The following is a 21,722-nucleotide window of genomic DNA, read 5'->3' as shown; positions in this document are numbered from 1 at the left end:
AACTTTCAAAGAGTTCCAGACTTTCGAATTTGTTTTAAAATATTTTTAAACCTAAACGTTCAAGAACGTATGATCTAAAATTTAGTTCACTATTTCTTTGCATCCAGTTCCAAGGAGTTAACTTACATCCAACTATGTTGAGAATTACCCAACAGAATTTTATTAAAACCCCAACAGCAATACATTTTATCTGAAACAGTAAATCTAATTTATAGGTTAAAGTAGATTCTCTATGCTTCAAAACAAGACAAAATTATACACGAAGCCGAATTTCCGAACCGCAGATACAGTCACTTATGTTAATTATTTTGTTTAGAACTTTTAGGCGAAAAAAATATTAAAGTTTAGCAATAAACTTTGAAAATATAAGTCCAAATAACGAAAAGTCTAGAGATAAAAACTAATTTATTAATACTAATTTTAGCTTTAAACATTACTAGGCAATATCGGGCATTGAATTTGCTCCCTCTGCTAATTCAGCTTCATCTGGTTGATTACTTTTCATGACAACATAAGTTTCTTCATCACAAGATGGAAATTCAGACACGCAAGACGATGCACCCTGAGAACGTCCTTTCATTAGAATTTCATTATATTCAAAAACTTTGGTACCAGGAGGAAAATCTGTCAGAGACCTAAAACAAAGTGATTTTTAGAGATTATGTTAAAGCGATAAAATGTCAAATGAATATTTACTTTGATTCAAGTTACTCTTTGCAAATGTTAGAAAGTTAAATTTTCCTTTATATAACTAGAAATTCAATCTCCGCTGCTAGAATTTTAAGTTAAATTTGACAAAAGTAAACATTGTTACTAGATGAAATTTAGAATTTTGAAATTTAATGTTTTGATCGAACCTACCTGCATTTAGTGGAAAGCAGAGGAAACCTTGAAGGGGGACCTAATCTACAATATCGAATGACGTTTAAATTGCTATTTTTATTTGATTTTATGAACACTAGTTCCAAACACAACATTAATGGAGTTTTAAAATTCTGATCACCTACGAAATTTACACAAGAAAAAACTAGGAATATTTTGCCATAGAAAAATTTCTGATTTAAATATAATACAAACTAAAAATATGGAATTTTATTTAAATTAATTTGTATGTATTTTTGTTCGATTTTTCCCTCTACTAATATTTTATAACCGTCGTTGAACAGCAGACCCAATTTTCGGGTTTACGACTACTAATGTTGAACTCCGTAGCCTTGTAATTTTTGAACCTAATACAGAAGACAAGGGAACTCTTGGATCAAGTATTGGAAGAAATTTGCCTTCTTGGAGGACTTCGATGGAACTAGCCCGCATTTTCGTCACATGGTGAGAAAACAGCGAAAACCTCTCACGATTTGCCCAACAGCAAGTGGACTAACCCATGATCAGCCTACAACTGAGGATATTTTAAGTCAGAACTTGTCGGCGATAGCCAGGTGTGGTATTCGTATCGACTAGTCATGGCTGGGATTCGAACCTAGTTCATTTTATTGGAAGGCGAACGCTATCCCCTGATCCACCAAGACTCTCCTCTACTGACTACTCGTGTTCGGGGGAATCTACATCTTTGAACGCCACCGAGTGAATTCAACACTAACAGCGATTAACTGGTCCGCCTTTATTAATTCCCACATTGTCCTTGTTTATTTGGCTATGCCAGTATTCTAACAAGATCCAATATGATAATTTTTAAATCTAAAATGCTCAATTGAAAAGAACTTACAATGCAACACGTGGCTTTTAGTAAAATCTGCAATTTGAATATACAAAACTGCGGTATTAGAATTGCAGCGGAATTTTATTTTAAACTCTATTAAACTCTTAAGATACTTCCCATTTACATATTTACTAATTTATTGTATTAGTATCAATAAAATATCGAATGCTTACTAAATTCTTTAAATTTCAACGAGTTGAAAATTTCAGTTTTGCAACAGAAACTACAAGGTACTGTTTATCAAAATTCACATAAAGAAAATTCCAGTTAACTATCGCTATTTAAAGAACGCACATTTTTCAAAAATTGACTCTATTATTCTAATCTATAATATTTCAGAATGCATTTTAGTGGTTAAGCCATTTTAGTGGTAAAGCAAATTTAATTTACTCTACATCATTCAATAAACATTAGATTTTTTTTGTTACCTTCATTTGCCAAATAGGAAAATATTAATTTATTCAAAGTTTTCATTTTAATAACTTTCCTTAAATCAAGTGACACTTTTACTTAAAAATTTGAAACTGTATTAAAAAATTTCTGTTTTATAATAGTTCAACTGCTGCCCCAATTTTGACTTTACGAGTACCAATGTTCAACTCCGTAGCTTTACAATTTTGAACCCAATCCAGAACACAAGGGATTTCCTGATCAAGTATTGAGAGAAATTTACCTACGGGGGAGGAATTTTTGATGTAATTAACCCGCGATTGCGTTACAGAAAGGAGAAAACACGAAAACCTCACTGTTAGCCAGACTGCGGGGGACTAACCCGTGATTAGGCTATGACTAGGGATATTTTTACATCAGCACTGTGGCAGTACGAGCCGAATTCGGAATTCTTAGAGACCACCCATCGCTGGGATTAGAGCCCGGCTCAACTAATTGGGAGGCGAGTGCTTCATCCTACGAGCCACCGGCTTTAGCTCTGAGTCACCGGCTTTAGGTTAAAGTTCGGTATTTTAAATACTTCAGATTTTTGCCACTAGATAATCTCAATACACTAAAACACTTAACGTGGAAATCTTATCCTCAGAAGAGCTCACCTGAATGACTTACACTCAAAGTCTAAATTTAATAATTAATCCCAACTGACGACTCGTAACATGCTTACTTTAATACTCCGTTAGACATGCGGGATTTCGAATAGAAGTTTTACAAATCAGATTTTAAAAAAATGGCTCTTAATTTTTTTTAATAAGAAACATGTTCTAGAGTCTAGAACATGTTTATTAAAAAAAAGATTAGAAAACTAGAATTTTTATTAACACTTAGTAGTCTAGAATCTAGACTACTAAGTGTTAATAAAAATTCCCTTTAATATTAAAATTCCTTCTCTGATGCAACGAACCAGATTCAAAAAGTCGAAATGCAGGAGAAATATCTGCCTTTGGAGGGAAGAAAAAAAAAGGTTTAACTTGAAGCTTTTAATTCATTTTAAATTAAGCTTTACTTTACAAATAAAAACTAACGCAGAATTCTGCAGTTGAAAAAGGCTGATGAAATTTGGGTAAACTGCAATCAAACCTAAGGTAACTTAACTTAGATTTTTGAATTTCGCATAACTGCGATTTTGTATTTTAGCTAAGTTACTAAAAATTACTTATAAAATTCATAATGTACTTTTACGAAATTACTCAAGTTTTGTATGACATTACGTACCAATAATTCTCTTTTAAAGTAATCTAACAAAGTATGGTTCATCGTAACACATTTCAGGTAAGAAATTTTACCGCTATTTTAGCTACATAAGGTTTTGAATGATTAGATTTATAGTACAAGAGCCGGATGATGTGTCAAAGCTTAGTAACATCTAATCAAAGTGTAAAAATTATGTCTGGTACCAAAATAGGTTCGCGAGACCCTTTTATAGTCTAAAGATAGATTATAGAGTAATAGTATAAAAGCTGATTTGCATATACAAGAGTGATGAAAAATGTTAGATTAGAACATGGTGATCGTTAGATACGAGTCTTATCAAAACTAAATTCTTTGAATGGTTAATGTGAAATTTGAAAATTAGTTTTAGATTTTATCGGGAAACTTACATTTTGTACCTTAATTAGGGAAATCGTTAAAATTAAAGATTTGAAAGACAAAATTTATACTTAACTAGTTTTATTATTTTAAAAATAAGTTAACGAAATGACTTACCCAATTATTTCAGTAACAGTTTGTCCTAAATCACCGGCATTGGTTGGATCTGCTCCCATTTCACAAACTAACCTGGAGATGCACTTATTCTCATCTGTTTCAGCAAGTAGCGTGAAGAAACTTTCAGCCTCTTCAGCATTTATAGGGGGTGGTGTGTCATCAAATCTCATATCTCTGTCGCTTCCAAACGATTGATCTGATCCAAAATTAGATTCTGCAGCTTCAAAACTTTGCTGACTTTGTCCAAAAGACTGACCTAATCCAAAGTTCGGATTCTGTTGAAAGTTTTGTGCTGAAAAATCAGATGCAGGTGCAAAGCTCTGCTTTGCAGGTTGAACTGGATTCTGTGAAGGAATACTCTGAGATTGAGAAAACCAAGGTTGTCTCATTGGCTGTTGTGGCTATGAAGAAGTGATTTTTGTTACAATATGAAAGATATAACTGCATTACTAAAGTAAAAATATTAATCTCCAAATATTTTAACACATGAACATGCAATTATCTTAGTTAAAAAGTGAATATTGAAAAACTTTTGTACGACTCATTCGTAGACATAAAGAACCGGCAAAAAGTAAATACATACATGTCCTATTAACTCAAACGTAATGTTCATGTACTTTGGTATTAGCAGCGCTTTTTAAAACAAATTTGTTTTAGGAATAAGAAAATAAGATTCATTAAAAAGGCTAAAATGTTTGCAAAAATCTTAATCCTGTTGCTTTTAATAGCAATAACACTTTGGCTTGTCTATAATCTTGACAAGCAAACACAAATACTAAACTTAATTTTAATATAAATTATACATTTTCAATGCAAAGATTTCTTATGCGTATCGAAGTTAAATTAGTGCTATTTTTTCAATTTCACATAGATTTTCAGTAAACGTACAATCAACTATATACCATACTTATCGTATCATTCCTATGCTTAAATATCATTGAAATATTACAAAATTTGTGCAAAAGAAATCAAGATCTAGTTTCACAAAAGGAAATATCTTCTTTGAAGTTCAGTTCTTTGTTTACTAACCCATCCAAAATTAATATCTGCCTTGGTTGCAACTTTTAAAAACATTTTAAAGTCCATAAAAAATGCGGCACTTTCAGAAAATTTAATTTAAAGGCTCAAATGAACTTCACAAGACTCAGATTTCAGAATATTTTTGGGTCTTGCGTATGTAAAATTTCAGTGAAACATACCAGTTTAAGCTAAATTTTAAAAAGATTTTACAGAAGTTTCAAAAGTATAATTTATTTCTTAAATAAAACTACTACGTTTTTTAAAGTAAACAAACTGTCTTAAAACGGAGAGTAGTTTAACTCACTGAGTTATTTTTAATAAGTAAAATTTAGCTAGTTTAATTTTTGGTTTGACAACATAAAACGTAAGATTTAAATTGCTGGAAAAGTATCAACATTTTAGATTTATAATACTAAACTTACTACGAATCTATTTCCTTGAAATGGATTAGAGAAACTTGGAATATTTTGAAGTGCAGAAAAACCACTGCTTCCGAAGGGGTTGAAAAGGTTTAAGTTTTGTTGTGGAAAGTTGGGCATAGCAGGTTGCACGGGTCCTTCAGGAACTTCTTTTCGCATAGGTACTTTAGGAGCTGGACGCCTTCTAAATAAACTAAAGAAGCCTTCAACTTGTTTATTTACGCTTAATAAAACCAAAGGTACGGTCATCCAAGAAAACACAGCTGCCTGGGTAACTGAAAATATCGCCAAAAGCGTCGCAACTGTTACTATCTGCATATTGACCTAAAAAACGGAAAAAGTTTGCCAATTATTCATATGCAAATAAAAAGGTTTTTTTAACATATTAGAAAGTTGAAATTTCTGGTAAATTTAGTTTCTACATGTTAACTTTGTTGCACAAGCTTCGCAAGATCTTATAATATTTGCACCAGATTCAAACAAAATTAATCGGCATGAAGATTCGACCTTTCAATTTTCATACATTTTAAAAATTTGGACATTTGATTTATTTGGATCAGTTTCAGTAAAAATTTATAGACTACCTTTTTTGAGCTTTATCGTTAATGGGTTCAGCTTGTACATTTAAAATTTGAGAAATTTATACATCTTTAAGTTTATATCTTTATAGTTCTACAAGCTCAGCACAAGGAAATTGCAGCATGCTTCAACTATGCTATTCCCAAACAGCGCAAGATTAAGAAAATTCCATAGTCTCTTTATTGGAAATTCCGAAAAAAAATAAAACACAAATGTAGAATTAAAGAAAATGCTTTAGATTCTTAATACTTTACAAAAGGCTCAAAATCTTAAGAAACATTGTGGATTTTCAAACCTTAGAAAAATATTTATTTCAAACTAGATTCGATTCTGCTTTAAATATTTTATTTTTTAAACTTAAAATATATCTTATTAAGTACACAATCATAATATAATGAGAACGTTGCTTAAACTATTCAAAATAGAAATCCAAACAAAATAGCAAATACCGATACCTCGATTTAGAAGTTTCCTCACAAGATTTTTCTTAAGATTTCCAGCCAAACTTTCTCAAACTCGATTCTGATTATATAACTCAGAATTACAACATTACGAGTTGACGTAGCGGCAATTGAAACTTGACTGAATTGTGAGTGGCAAAGAAGGCTCCAGCACCAATTAAAACCGCACAAACAGAGTTTTAATCACTTTCGCACAAAAATTCACAATTATATAGTTTTGTAGGTAGTAATGATAAAAAGTTGAGTTGAGTTGCATTGATAATGATAAAGAGGATGATGCTACAAGCTTTTACCCTCTATTAACAGTGATTGTTGCTGTAGTTCATTTATGTCGCACTAGAGCTACACAATGACGCTATTGATGACGGTCTGGGAAACATCCCTGAGGATGATCCAAAGACATACCATTGCAATTTTGATTTTCTGCAGAGATGATGGCACCCCCGCTTCGGTAGCCCGACGCCCTGCACGCGAAGTCGAGCACTTTACGGAAGAACAATTTAACGAGAACCAATACCGCACACCCTCAGTACCTACGCAGACTCATTCAAGTGGTCACCCACTCGCACACTGACCGCAGTCAGTGATGCTTGACTTTGGTGATCTGCTGGGAACCGTGTCTAAACGATCAGTCCACTGCGGGACTTATTAGCAGTGAAAAGATGTATGTTATTCATTTCTCGAATAAGCTGACCAGCGTCCTCAGAAAACTAAAAAACTGGTTGCAAATTTTCTTTAAAGGAAGTGAAAAAAAAGCATTCAAAAACTCACCTTTTCACCATTCCAATCACTTGAAAAAAATATTTCTGCTAGCGGATTTCTGCGAAGGATTTCTATTCTCAGAATATTCAATTGAAAATTCAAAGCTACAAATTTACAAATACCCGTTTAGAAATTTTGCAACCATTTTTTTTTCCTGGGGATGCTAGTCCCCTTATTTTAGAGACCTACCTGGCCTAACAGTATCGCTTTTACTCCAAACGTTCTGCAGCGTGAAGGTAGCAGGTTCGAATACCGCAGTAACCCTGGCATCTTCGTGCTGTCCTTCTCTAAATTGCGCTATCCCGCAGTGGATTGATCGTAAGGACACAGTTCCCAGTAAAGCACCGAAGTCAAGCATCTCTGGCTGCGACCAGTAAGCGGGTGGGTGACCACTTTGCTCAGTCTGGACTGAGGATGCGCGGTATCGGTCCTCGTTAAACTGTTCTACCGTAAAGTGCTCGACTTCGCGAGCACGTCTTCGGGCTACCAAAGCAGGGGAGCCATCCCCTCTGCTGAGAATCAAAATTGCAATGGCATGTCTTTGGATCATCCTCAGGGATGTTTCCCAGACCGTCACCAATAGCCCATTGTGCAGCTCTATTGCGACGTAAATGAACTACAACTCTCTAAATTGAGCTGCCTATTTTCAAATTTATATGGGCTTATAAGCCGTTCTTTGTACTGAACACACAAGTCTGCATGTGTGCGTAACAGTAATTAAAAGAAATAAAATAATGATCACCTTTATCGAACGGGGGTCTAGGTCCGTGGGGTGGTAGCATGCCGAATTTGATGAAGAGCCTCAGAGCTCAAATAAATCTTATTAGGCTGAATTAAGTCTTACCTATTGAAACGCAGTGCTATAAGCGAAAGCAAAGAGCACGCCGCACTTTACTATACTCATACTCACTTATATCTTCTGTTGATTTAGGAAAGTATAGAGGTAGATAGTGGTGAAAAGAGAATTTATTCAACTAGTCTTTATGGATTTATAAATGTGTATGGCTGATTATAACAATTGTAGTTGTATAAGTTATTTCTTAAATCTGTAGGTCCACGTACACGAAGCAAGAAAACTGCTATTCCGGAATAAGAGTTAAAAATTAAGGTACACGGTGTTACTAAATCTCATAGATTCGTCAGGTTCAAAAACTTGATGAAGAACCTCAAAACTTACCAGCGAATAACATACAGAAAATTTAACCGTTATTTTTGAAAGTGGAATAAGTCCATTTGGAAATAAAAATCGTTTATTTCTTTTTACGGTTTTAATACTCATTACGGGTCCCGCAGTGGACTGATCGTTAAGACACGGTTCCCAGCAGATCACCGAAGTCAAGAATCACTGGCCGCGGTCAGTGTGCGGGTGGGTGACCACTTGGATCAGTCTGCGTAGGGACCGAGGGTGTGCGGTATTGGTCCTCGTTAAACTGTGCTACCGTAAAGTGCTCGACTTCGCGCGCAGGTCGTCGGGCTACCGAAGCGGGGGTGCCATCCCCTCCGCAGAGGATCAAAATTGTGATGGCATGTCTTCGGATCATCCTCCGGTATGTTTCCCAGACCGTCGCCAATAGCCCATTGTGCAGCTCTAGTGCGACGTAAATTAACAACACCACCACCTCATTACGGTATTTTAAAATTTAAACAAATTGCAGTGATAAAAACGAACGAATTGCCATTGCCATTTAATCTTTGCTATTATTTTAAAATTTATTCAAACGCAAACTATTAGATATCTAAATATTGGAAAAAATTGACTTATTTCACTTTCAAAAATAACGGCACATTAAATAGTGGATAAAGAAGAGCTGCATGCATTATCTAACTACTATAGTGGTTAAAAAGGAATATCATAAGTCGTTTAACCCTTACAGTGTTAATTATTACTTTCATTTTTTGCATATTTTGCCATAAACCGAAAACTATTTAAGCGAATTGAAAAGTTTTTGCATATTATTATAAAATTTGTTTATCTCAAGATAATTCCACACAAAAAAATTATAAGTATTATTTTATTTAATAATAGTAAAAAAAAAAAATCAAATTGTTAGGCATGCAAATTTTACCTGATTTATACAATTTAATTTTATTAAGCAAAATACAAATTTTGTACGAAATCGGTCGAATAGTTCCTGATAACTTGAATTTTAAAAAGTCAGATATTTAAATTCGATTTCTCAGGAACTATTCGACCGATTTCGATCAAATGTTGTATTTTGAAATTTAAAATCACATTCTTTAAAAGAGTTTAAAGACTTGTATTCATTGCAACCCAAAATTGTTTTAAATGAACAATAAAATGTAAATCTTTTAACAGTAAGCAAAAAATGTTTCCTTTAAAAAGTTCTGGTGATACAGCAAAATACGCAAAATATAAAATTAACATTAAGGGGTTCAAATTTTCGACCACTTTCATGACCAAACAATTAGAACCATATTTCCCTGCTTGCGGTTACCCCCATATCTAGAGGGATAGAAATCATAATCTATCTCAAAAAAAGCTATGTTTATTCAGAGAAAGTATGTTTGTGCGTCTGATTTCGTAACTTAAAATGTCTGCATATTTGAGGTCAATCGCTCGAACCCTTAACATTGAATCTTAATAAGTGAGAATCCGATCATTAGATCTAATTTTATTCAATGTATTTCGTTTTTATTTACATTTGAAGATTTGATCAAAATGATAAATTAGTGATTATTTGCAATAAATAGTTTAAATATTGGTATTACGTTATTCTTATTAACTTTCGACTTCAGAGGCATTCCTATTAAGTCCACTGATGGACTCGCTTAGATTTGTACGGATCAAATTCAAAAAATTAGTGAAGTTTGAACCTTGTCTTTTACTAAACGAACGTTAAACGTAATTGCCAGAAATTGCTACAAACTACTGTTTTTTATTTATTTATTTTGTTGTTGTAGTTAATTTACGTCGCACTAGAGCTGCACAATGGGCTATTCGCGACGATCTGGGAAACATCCCTGAGGATGATCGGAAGACATGCCATCACAATTTTGATCCTCTGAAAGAGGAGATGGCTCCGCTACTTTGGTAGCTCGACAACTTGTGCGCAAAGTCGAGTACTTTACGGTAAAACAGTTTAACGAGGTCCAATACCGCACACCCTCGGTCCCTACGCAGACTAATCCAAGTGGTCACCCACCCGCACACTGACCGCAGCCAGTGATGCTTGACTTCGGTGATCTACTGGGAACCGTGTCTTAACGATCAGTCCACTGCGGGACTTATTTATTTTGCATCGCATTATTCACATCACTACTTTCTTTAAAAGTAGCACATTACGCTACAAACTACAAACAAAAGTAGCAACTACAATAGTTTCGCTACTCGAACCGCATTATGTCAGGCCACAGCTTAATGATGATCAGAAGACAATACTGGCATATGCACACGATACACTACTGCAACTTAAATCGGATGGTAGTGGTGATCATTTGTCTCCACACCACGCTCCCCAACCATGCGTGGCTTGAACTTCGCCGGATTTGAAACTGCTCGGACTCACTACACTGAATTCCGAACCACGAAGACAAAGATCAGTTAGGTACTTTATTTACGCCGTTCTAGAGCTGCTCAATGGGCTATTGGCGACGGTCTGAGAAATATCACTGAGGATGATCCGAAGACATCACAACTCTGATCCTCTGCAGAGGAGATGGCTCCTCTACTTTGGTGGCCCAACGACCTGCACACGAAGTCACTTTATGGTAGAACAATTTAACGAAGACCATTACCGCACACCCTCGGTCCCTACGCAGACTGATTCAAGTGGTCACCCACACGCACACTGACCGCAGCCAGTGATGTTTGACTTCGGTGATCTGCTGGGAGCCGTGTCTCTACGTTATAGTCTACTATTATCGTTCAACGCTGAATCAATTTCTTTAAGAATTCACTCGATTTATTCCTTTCGACACTGTATTAATTCTTACTAAATAAGAGTCTCCAAGCGTTATTAAGTGATAAAAATACAAATATAAGTAGTTATTTTTCCATATATTTAATGGTTTTGTATTCGAGAGCATATTTGTGTATGTGATTTTATTTTACTTTATGTCCGGCGTTGAACAGCTGACCCAATTCTGAGTTTATGACTATCAATGCTCAGCCCCGTAGCCTTGTAAGTTTGAACCCAACCTGAAAGACAAGAGAACTCCTGGATCAAGTATTGGGAGACATTTATCTTCGTGGAGGACTTTTTGATGGAACTAACCAACATTTGCGTTACATGAAGAGAAAGACCACGAGAACCTCTCAAGGTTAGCCTGACGGCAAAGGGACTCTAACCCATGATTCGTTTACCACTGAGGATATTTTACGTCAGCAATGTGGTTGGTGCGAGTCGGATATTGAATTCGTATCGACCAGCCATCGCTCGGTTTCGAACCCGGGTCACCTTATTGGGAAGTGAGTGCTCTATTTCCTGAGCCACCACAGCTCTTGTGTATGTGAGATTTCTTTCTTTTTATAATTATTTCCTTGTGTTTACTTATTTAGTTTTTAGTAAGCTCTCGTTAAGATAGCAAACAGCCTCAAATTCTTTTAGATCCTTCTTTTTATGGAAGTCCCATTTATCTGTACCTGTCATGCGATTTAAATTGATTACAATGGTCATCTTTTCAGCGCATCTAAGTAATGTAAAATAAAAAGCAAATTAAAATAAAGTAGCGTAAAATAAAGTAAGAGAAGTAAAGAAAGCCTGTAAGCGCTCAAATGAAGCAGAACAAATTTCATTGTATTCGGCGTCAAAGTCAAATATGCATCCAATAGATACCACAGAAGTCTAACCAGTTTCCTTTTTGTTCCAGAATGTTTTGTTAAGTCACTAACTAGTTGTTTTGATAATCGGGACAGTGAACTTTTTACATAGTCAAGCTAATCTAAGTTCGTGGTCTGATGTCGCTTAAGAAGTTCTTACAAGTGAATAACATAAAAGATCATAATTGATTTGAATTAATTGTAAACGTCGTGCTTAGGCTAGACTAATAGGGAATTTGCGTTTGTACTTATTGGTGATTCTAAGACAATGCTGGCTGATGTGCATACTGCACTATAGCAATTTAGATCGAAGCAAAAGATGGTAGTAGCTATCAACCAGCCTTCACACCAGGAATAAATTTTTCCTGCTCCTGAAACTAACGGAGACATACCGTTAAAGCTGATTCCAAACCACTAATATATCATTGGAAAAAACTGCATTTCCATCAGACACCAAGCTTTTACTATGGAGATTCTTACCTGACAATGCAATATCATTGTAGGTGGATGCATTACCCACCATACCTACTGGAAGGACTAATTGATCGAAAAATCATTCATAAAAACTTTTTTATTAGCAAATTAAAAAAAATATTTTTCTAATTTTGCCGAAAAACATTTAAATATCAAAAAGTGTTTAACAAAGTAAATAATAAACATATATTTTTTTTGGCATATTGTTACACATACATGTGCTTGCATGTATGCAATAAAAAGGAAGTCTTATAAATCCTTGTTAAGTTGCAAAAAAAATCGCACAAATTAGAGGACAGCACAAAGATTAATCCAGGTAATTAATTTTAAACTGCTATCTCCATGTTGGTAGGTAGAAACTTTATTTACGTTGCACTAGAGCTGCACAATGGGCTTTTGGCGTTAGTCTGGGAAACATCCCTGAGGATGATCAGAAGACATGACATCTCAATTTTGATCCTCCGCAGAGGGATGGTTCCCCGGCTTTGGTAGTCCGATGACCTGCTCGCGAAGTCGAGCTCTTTACGGTGAAACAGTTTAACAAGGACCGACACCGCGCACCCTTGGTCCCTACGCAGTGTGCTCAAAGCGGTCATCCGCTTACTGACAGCAAACAGTTGATGCCTGACTTCAGTGTTCTACTGGGAATCGTGTCCTTACGATCAGTTCACTGCAGGACACCTCCATGTTGGAAAGTGTTTGGTAGAAGGATAATACCTCTCGGCCGCGGAAGCCTTAATTAAATTTGTTGTTGTTGTAGTTTATTTACGTCGCACTAAAGCTGCACAATAGTCCATTGGCGACGGTCTGGGAAACATCCCTGAGGATCCCCGACGACCTACTCGCGAAGTCGAGCACTTTACAGTAGAACAGTTTAACGAGGACCAATACAGCATACCCTCGGTCAAGTGGTCACCCACCCGCACACTGACCGCAGCCAGTGACATTTGACTTCGGTGATCTGGTGGGAACCGCGTCTTAACGATTAGTTCACTGTGGGACTCAATTAAATTTCACAGTTTACATATTTGCTAAAAAGATTAAAGGGGCTTGAATCACCGTGTTTGCGGTGTATTGTCTTTCAGCGAAACGCATTGTGGTGTGGAAATAGCGGGTTCGATTCCCACCATAGCCATAGATGTCTTAGTGTGTAACAATCATATAAAAAATAAGATACGTTCTGTTTTAACTGAATGAAAACGAAAAATATCAAAACGAAAATTTATTTACAGAATCACGGTGTCTTACTTTATTTTTCAATGTTATCACCATAACAGACAAGGCAATTATTGTAACGTGGGACCAAGTTTTCTACTCTGATGTTGTACTTCAAAGATATCACTTCTTCGCTAAAGTATCCATTGTTTACTACAACTTTAACTCCAGCGCATGCGCATTTATGATGAAGATCCTACGGAATCAGTAAAGACTATAAATAATTGGAGATTATTAAAAAGTTAGTTTTTGCTCAATAAAGCTTTTGTAGGAAGGGAGGTCTAACATTTGGATTCGCCATATGCAGCAGAGAGTATAGCTGATATCTGTGAGTATTTTTTAGCCAAAGAAGTGATAGTCTTTTAAATTTTTTTTAAAACTGTAAATCAACTATGATCTTTAAAGATATTAGTAGAAACTTTTTTACTTATAAAAATGAAAAACAAAACTCTTTGCTTTATTTTTAGTAATTAAATATTAAACAAATCTTGAGTATTATGGTATCTTTTTTTTTTCTGTTGAAACTTAATTAAAAAATCCAATTATTTCGAAAAAGTTGCATGCAGCCGTTCAAATTAGATTTTAAAACTTTGTTTTCAATATTGTCTGTTTAATAGAATTTGTGCTAAGCATATGTATGGTCGAATTCATATATTTTTAGTTCTTGCACTATATGTTACGAATTTACTGTACTTTTCTTTTTTTGAATTGTATACTCTTTTGCGGGGCCTAATAGCTTACAGTAACTTGCTCTCCGATCAAAATTCTTATTTAGAATTTAACTTCTTAGTCTATGCATGACCCCTCATCTCTAGTAGGAGCCTCATCGAAGCTTTTAATTAAGTCGTTATATCCAACTTCAAATTAACTTCAAAAAATGGAGTAGTATTTTTGAATACAAACTAACCATCAAAAAAACAAATTCCTTAAAAATTTAAACTAATAACGTTAAATTCGACTGAGGGAGTAAATGTTATTGTGCTTAATGCAAGCTGAGAGGCAATGTAGTTATCTGATCAATAATTCAGATTTTTGTTTAAAATAGGCCACATTGTTTCAGATTTTTAATCTCCTTTTCAAATAGCTTACATAGGCATGGTGTATTAAAAGTGTTCTCTCTATATATTATCAGCTTGTAATAGTCTCTAGAAAGATTTCAATTCTTTTTAATTTTGAAGTGGCTTCAAATATGGAACTAAAACTTCCAACGTTTTGTATATTCATTGCATTATGTGGATTAAAATCGATAAAATATTCTAATAAAGTAAATTTTATTTTTATAATTGCAATTTTTTTCTAATGTTTTTAAACCGTTAACGCTAGAGGTTATTTTTTTTATGAACTTTATTTTGAAAAGTTTAAGTTCTGCAAGTCAGTCTAAAATCTATGTAAAACTAAATTTACTTGCGGTGCTAATTTTTTAAGTTAACAATCGATGAACTGACTGCCCGAATGGTTTTTCGTCTTTAAATACAAGAGATTTGAACTTTGATAATATTAGCACTAAACTTTTCTTCTTTGAAGGGCTCAAAGACAGCAATCTTATCTTTTGAATCCTATAGTCTTGCGAAAGTATAATAAAGATTTTAATATATTTAAAGATTATGGATATGTAAATACTTAACGGTAGGCACTTACCTCTGGATTCGGAGTATTTAGCTGAACAAAGCTTTATGCATGCACAAGTTTAATGTCTTTATCTAAGATTATTGGTCCGAAACTATTCATACATTAAATCTAATTTTCAATACAGTATGCATTTATCTAATCTATAACTCTGGAGACCAGAGCTTCAATGTCAGGAAATGGAGAATTTGCTTAATATATATCTTAGAAGAGAAACTCAATTTTGTTTTTTAAACTTTAAATTTAATAATTCTAAATTATAAAAAAATATTTTTCATTTATTGTAGGATATTTTTAGCGTTTCTTCAAACTTTGGTCATAAAAAAAAATCCATGACTCTTAAGATTTATGCCATAAAACTGTCCGAAAGGTTACTTCTATCGAATTTTTTAAGTTCAAGATTTTTCATTCTATTTAAATAGATTAACGTCGGTTAACAAATTATCTTCCCTAACATAATCTTTTTGTAAGGACATGCGAAAGGAAGAACATAAAATTAAGTGATCAACGAGTACAAATAGTATACATATAGTTATTTAGTTTTAAGCAATCATCAGTAACGAAGCACTAAAGTTTTACGAAATTGAATAAGCTACAGCATAAGCAAGGGAAAATTTAAACCTGACTTTGCCTGGATAACCAATGGCATTTATTAATTTCTGCATAAAGTCTTCTAATCTCATAGTACAAAATTATGTTAAATTTTAAGCGTGCTTTATATTTGGCTGTCAACTTTTTAAATTGTGTATTATCAAATAACGATTCGATTTTGTTTTAGGTTAAACATGTTCGCTAAAACACTTGCCTGGACTCTCATCGTTTCTTTATCCATTTTTGGATATGAAGCTTCTTTGACAATACCGTCATCTATGCTATCACCTCTTGGGGTTCCAGAAGCGATGGGTCCCGACAGTTTAACTGCACTCAAGTTTGCTGTAGGCGGAAGACTTTTAAACATGTTAGGCACCGGAACTGTTGGCCAGATTCCTTTTATAAGTCAAGGTTCAAGCAATTTGCTACCAGGTTTAGGAGGATTTGGATTAGGTGGGCTAGGAGCCCTTCCTCTAACTCCCCGTAGCAAAGAGTTTTCTAAGAGGAGAGGCCCAAATATTCCTACGACATTTAACATTCGCACAGCAACCCCGACTGAAATAGAAAACTTTTTCGCAGTGTTGGACAAAGTTGATGCGAACAAATGCATATCAAGATTAGTGTGTGAAGTTGGGTCTGATCCTAAAGTACTTGAAGGCCTTGGGCACAACATCAAAGATGTTATGACGTAAGTAAAAGTTATTATTTTAAGTTAAATACATATTGTATTCTATAATCCTTGCAATTAGCTTAGAAAAATTTACTAAACCAGTTAAAAATTTTCCTAGTCTTCAGATTTATTTCCTTCTAAAAGAAAAATCCCGCTGTTTTGTTTCTCCAAAAGAATGAAACGAGTTAGTTTCTAATTAGCTATAAACATCGTGTAAGCTTAATAGATGTTAATCTGTTCAATCTCTTTCACGATTCTGTACCTGCTGGCCAAAAAGTTTTTTAAATGGAATTTTTTACAGTAGTTAAGGTGTTATGTAAACTAAAGCTGACTATTGGTACTGCGCATATCTATTACAGTAACACTAAAAATTCAGAGCAGTTTCTGAACAGTTGTGAAAGTAATTTACTTTAAACTAGTAATATAAACATTACATAAACCATCAGTAATAAGCATTATGCAAGAATGTGCTAGTTTAAATGCGACGTCTCCCTCTGCTTTTTCTTAGCGTTGTAAACGACAGATTTATATACAGCAAGATTGCTCAGATTCGATAGTTTATTTTAATACTGGTAAATTCTTTTTTCAATCTAAAGTTTTTCTGAATGTATAGCTTTATTTTTGACTAAATTGTGTGGGTATTAAATCTCTAATTGTTAGTCACTGAGTGTTTTGCTGGGAATTTCGTAATTTTACAAAATGTAATAAATTTCGAAATGATTAAAGCTTGAAATTCAAGCTACACTTACTCACAAATTTTATCTTTAAATATTTACCTTTTGTTCTACAAACCTAACGAAATCAAATTTCGTTAAGTTTTTTAACAAGTACACTTAACTTCCATTTCTTTCACTATGAAAATTTCTTTAAAAATCGCTAGAGGAAAAAGGTTAGCATTATGTTTAATTTAACACAAACTCTACCCAAAATCTCTATTGTTGAAGAAAGTGATTTGCGCAATTTTAGATTGCCCAATTGGTCAGCGCTTTCTTTCGTGTAAATACAGACGCCACTACCCCGAATTGTTAGTTTTTCTCCTTTTACACCCATTCTTATCACTTTTGCTTTAGACATGGTCCTAACTCTTTGTTACTTTGAGTATGCAGTATTTAACCCTAATCATGTGGCACTCCAGGTTTTAAAGCCGTGAGTTGCAAATATGAACTAGTGTGTTAAATTTTCGAATCTTGTTCAATAAAACTTAATTATAGTATAAGATACTACAAAGATGCTTTATATGAAACCTAAAGCGTTAATACCTTAATTTTAACAAGCTGGGAAAAACTAGTGATTCGCGGTAGAAAATAGCTTTGATAAAATCAAACAATTTACTGGGCTTTGAAGTTACTGAACTCAAATTCAGTTCGGTATAATTTAAAACACTGCTCTATAAAGAATACAAATATCTTTAGTTTAAGGCGTAAGATTTTCCTCTAAACATAAATTTAATTCTTTTTGCAGGTCTTTAAGAGTTCTGGAAAAAAATGCTTTGTCAAGGAAGTACCGAGAAATTATGATCCAGGGACAGAGACGTGGTATGTCTGGTTGCAGGAAAGCTTACTCAACATGCGATCAAAAATCTTACCGTTTAATCAAGACATTTGTAAAAGCATTTAAAGTTAAAAACTAAGCTACTTGCGGATTTATAACTATACATTTTATATTTCACGGGTTTAAAACCTGGATTGTCAAATAAAAATTTTGACACTAATGTGTCGCTACTTTCATCTGAATCTTGTCAGTTTGATATCTTTTGGAAATCTATGTAGTCTGCAATAACTACTAGATCTTGTGGCTTCAAGAGTTCCAACTTGAATGAAATAAAAGCGGGCTGCACACAGTGGGAAGCAAGAGCAATACAGGAGGATAATGCCCATAATTTTGAATATAATGTGCAGAGAGTATGGAAATTAGTCTCCCTCGTGCTTCCAGCTCATTCCATCAATATCCGGTCAGCATTACTTATTTCATTCAAATTGAAGCCCTTGTTAATCTTATGCTAACTAAATATGCCAAAATCTGGAGCAAATGTTCTTTGAACTCGACAATTTTTACATATTTCAGATTATACACATATTTTTGGTCAATTTTTTAAGTTTTTGAAGTTTGCAGCAATGATTTGGCATAAGACTAATTGTTCACTAGATAATTCTATCTGTTATTTTTTTAGTTTAGTTCTCGTATGTTTAACTGCATGGATTTCTTTTCAAAAACTTATTTTCTTAGTTCCCGGAGGTGAAAAATTGGGATATTAAATTGCTCACATTAGGACACTTCCTTGCATAGCCATATGGAAAGACTGGACTAAAAACTTTATCTTGTTAGCTATTTCTTGTTTGCAAAACGTTACATTTAGTATTCTTCTAGAATACATGGATTTAAGAGATTTTTAAAGATACAAGTTGCAAATAAAACGTAATATTTTATTGTCAAAAATGTGACAGGACGTGAAAAGTTCATTAAAGTAGAAACATAAAAGGCCTGCAATTTCGTTTAAAGGTTACTTTAAAACAGTGGTATAGTTTTGTAAAGGATAGCAAGCATGTGCAAATCTTATACATCCAGGGAGCCACTTACACTAGTATGTGAAAAATTCTATTAAACTTAAAGTAAAATTTTTAATAGTTTCATAAAATGCGAAATTTTAGTTCGTAGCATTTCTGGCATGGAGGATGTTTTAGCCTATCTCTCCATAATTTTGTTCATAAATTCAATGGAGTAAAGATATCTGTATGCCATATATTGTCCAAAAGGTTACTTAAATCTAATTTTTCGTTGTAATTAAAAACTCTACGCTAACGAGGATATATCATTTTATTTTTACATACAGAAGCAGTCTTAAAATTAAGTGATAAAATTTTACCAAATATTGGACGCTGGGTCTCGGGAGATTAATTAGTTCTCCATAAACAAATATTTTAACTTTTATTCCAAAAGGTATTGCTTGTGCAAATACGAATGTCTAAAACTACTATCGCGATCTTTCTTAAACTTATGAAATAGCAAATTTTTATTTAACTTTAATAGTTTGACCTGGTTTTATTCAAATTTAAAACTGCAAGCTTTATTGCATCAAGGAATCTGCTTTCATCACATTATTCAACAGGGAAAGAATTTCTTGTAGTGCAGTTTTGTCAGCTCTATGCTTGACGGGTTAAATTTGCAAGGATAATGCACGGTAATTTTTGACAGGCTGTATAAAAGAAATCAACCTCTATGAAATGTCACTGTACCATGGATCTAGAGAGTTTGAAAAATCACGGAAAATATAATTCTATTTAATAGTTCAAAATACTGTGAAAACGCTCGTCGTGGGTAAAAACAGATTACATAATGCAAAAAAAAAAAAACTCCCTTATTGCTCATAACTTGGCAACAAAATCCCAAAGGTTTGTCAAATGTTTGTTCAGAAATTATCAGGTTTAATTTTCAGAAACACCAGATTCAAATGTTTTCAAAAAGTTAAAGCTTTTGGTGTCGAATGCCACTGCTTAAATATGTGTACAAAGCTTTTGATCAAGATTTCATGATCCGCTCAAAGGCTGTAAATTGCAAACTTTGCGCTAGTTCTTTTGAAAGAGAATTTATACAAAACCATTGTAACATTTTATAAAACTTCATACATTTCAAAATTTTGAAGAGCAAACACTAAATCCCTATAACAAGCTATATGTAACCTATACCATAACCATGTTTTTTCAAATGCCCACCTGGGGAATGACCTTTCGTCAACACAGACAACTGAAGGACAGATTTGTTGTCCACTTTTTCAGAGGCACCATATTAGGAGGGCCAAGGTTGCCCCCACAGCAAGGTCAGATAGCACACAGAGTGAAAGAACATCCATGCCTTGACGGGGATTCGAACCCAGAACCATTCTGGCGCAAGGCCAGTTCCCTAACCCTTGCACAGTCCGGTCGGCACCATAACCATGTAAAATTATGTGTTTCTATTAAATGCAGCAGGAACGAACTATGTTTGGTACAAAACTAAAGAATTACCGCAAAAATTCTCACCATTAAATCGAGCGTTACAACACGAAGTCAGCATGCAGCTACAATACTTATTATCGCTGTTCAAGTTTTTGTATAATTTTGTCGAATATCGCTACAATTTGGCTAAAATTATTTTATATTTTGAATTTCAAGATATTAATTTAAAATAGCTCGTTGGTTTTTTCCCCACTTGTAAAAAAGTCTCAAGGTAATAAGCAAGGTAAAAATCTTTCCAATCATATAGAAAAGTTAAGAGTGTTTAGCAAGTGAATTTTGCTACACAATGATATTCAATAAAAAAAAATAGTATTTAAAAATAATAGGATTTACAAGCTTATTTTTAAGCATTGTCTACTAAGAACTAATATTTTATTACATTACACAAAGTCTCCAGAAATAAGTTTCTTACTGTACCTGCACTCATTTATCAAAAATAAGTATAAAATTACAACTTTAAAATCTGAAAAGTAGTAGTTTTTACCAAGCTGTAATTTTGATAAAAATTACGGAAATTGAATTTTTTTTTAAATCTTTGAGTATACTTGTTTACTACTTAAGTTCTTCAAGCCGTTCGGCGCATAACGCATCCAGCCTATTTCTCCATGCAAACTGACCCTAGCTTCCTCTAATCTTTTAATTTTTTCTTGAAATCTGCGTGCATTTGTCTCTGCCAAGTCAATATCAATCTTCCTGTTTTTCTTCTGCCTCTAAGCGCAAGGAGACGAAACATGCATAAATTTTTTCTCTTTGCATTCTTTATACATGCCCAGTCAATTTCCATCTTCTCTTATTGATTTCATCCACTGTAGATAAATTTGCTTTTTTTAATATTTTTGTTTCTAATTATAACGAGCCAAAAAAATTTGAAAATTTTTCTAAGATAATAACTTTTAAAAGTATAAGTTTTTAGATGTCTGCTAACTTCCTAAGGCGCACTGTTTTAGAACCATATATAATAAAATTGGTAAAACTATCGTTTTATAGATATTTTTGTTCATAATTTATTGCTTTTTGACTTCTAATCTTTTTTTTTAACTATAGCATAAAATTATTAATATAACTTTTTTCATTTTTTAATGCTTTACAATAAAAACTTTCTTCAATCTGATTTAGCTGATATCATTGTTAGATAAGAGCACCTTAAGTAGGCTATGTTTTCGTTTGGTGCAGATAAGTAGATGCCATCCCTCTACTATGAAACCCTCCATAATAATAATCCTCCATAAAAATGTTAATTAGGATCTAGTTTTGAAACGTTC

At 33.8% G+C, this 21,722-nt stretch overlaps 2 protein-coding genes across 2 annotated transcripts; one reads left to right on the top strand and one right to left on the bottom strand.

Moving 5' to 3' along the window:
• Positions 1-388: 388 nt before the first annotated feature.
• On the bottom strand, positions 389-6,625 carry LOC107457491 (uncharacterized). The gene is made up of 4 exons (XM_016075659.3): positions 6,345-6,625; positions 5,314-5,634; positions 3,872-4,272; positions 389-635 (listed from the first exon to the last, which is right to left on the bottom strand). The coding sequence occupies exons 2-4, from the start codon at positions 5,626-5,628 to the stop codon at positions 437-439; spliced, it is 915 nt and encodes a 304-aa protein (XP_015931145.1). The 5' UTR covers positions 5,629-5,634; positions 6,345-6,625; the 3' UTR covers positions 389-436.
• Positions 6,626-13,773: 7,148 nt separating this feature from the next.
• Positions 13,774-18,201, top strand: LOC107457490 (uncharacterized). Its single transcript, XM_016075658.3, has 3 exons — positions 13,774-13,909; positions 15,986-16,486; positions 17,930-18,201. The coding sequence occupies exons 2-3, from the start codon at positions 15,993-15,995 to the stop codon at positions 18,096-18,098; spliced, it is 663 nt and encodes a 220-aa protein (XP_015931144.1). The 5' UTR covers positions 13,774-13,909; positions 15,986-15,992; the 3' UTR covers positions 18,099-18,201.
• The last annotated feature ends 3,521 nt before the right edge of the window (positions 18,202-21,722 follow it).

This window comes from Parasteatoda tepidariorum, chromosome X1 (assembly GCF_043381705.1).
Source record: "Parasteatoda tepidariorum isolate YZ-2023 chromosome X1, CAS_Ptep_4.0, whole genome shotgun sequence".
Taxonomy (NCBI): Eukaryota; Metazoa; Arthropoda; class Arachnida; order Araneae; family Theridiidae; genus Parasteatoda; species Parasteatoda tepidariorum.
Note: the sequence above shows the minus strand (reverse complement) of the source record. Positions and strands in the feature narration are given on the sequence as shown.

What these genes read in the sequence shown, in the direction of transcription:
- LOC107457491 (XM_016075659.3), bottom strand. Translation starts at nt 5,628, where the DNA reads ATGCAGATAGTAACAGTTGCGACGCTTTTGGCGATATTTTCAGTTACC. An exon ending in TTCAAGGAAATAGATTCGTA is followed by an intron (nt 4,273 to 5,313) that starts GTAAGTTTAGTA and finishes ACTTCTTCATAG; the next exon opens with CCACAACAGCCAATGAGACA. An exon ending in ACTGTTACTGAAATAATTGG is followed by an intron (nt 636 to 3,871) that starts GTAAGTCATTTC and finishes ACTTTGTTTTAG; the next exon opens with GTCTCTGACAGATTTTCCTC.
- LOC107457490 (XM_016075658.3), top strand. Translation starts at nt 15,993, where the DNA reads ATGTTCGCTAAAACACTTGCCTGGACTCTCATCGTTTCTTTATCCATT. An exon ending in AACATCAAAGATGTTATGAC is followed by an intron (nt 16,487 to 17,929) that starts GTAAGTAAAAGT and finishes TTCTTTTTGCAG; the next exon opens with GTCTTTAAGAGTTCTGGAAA.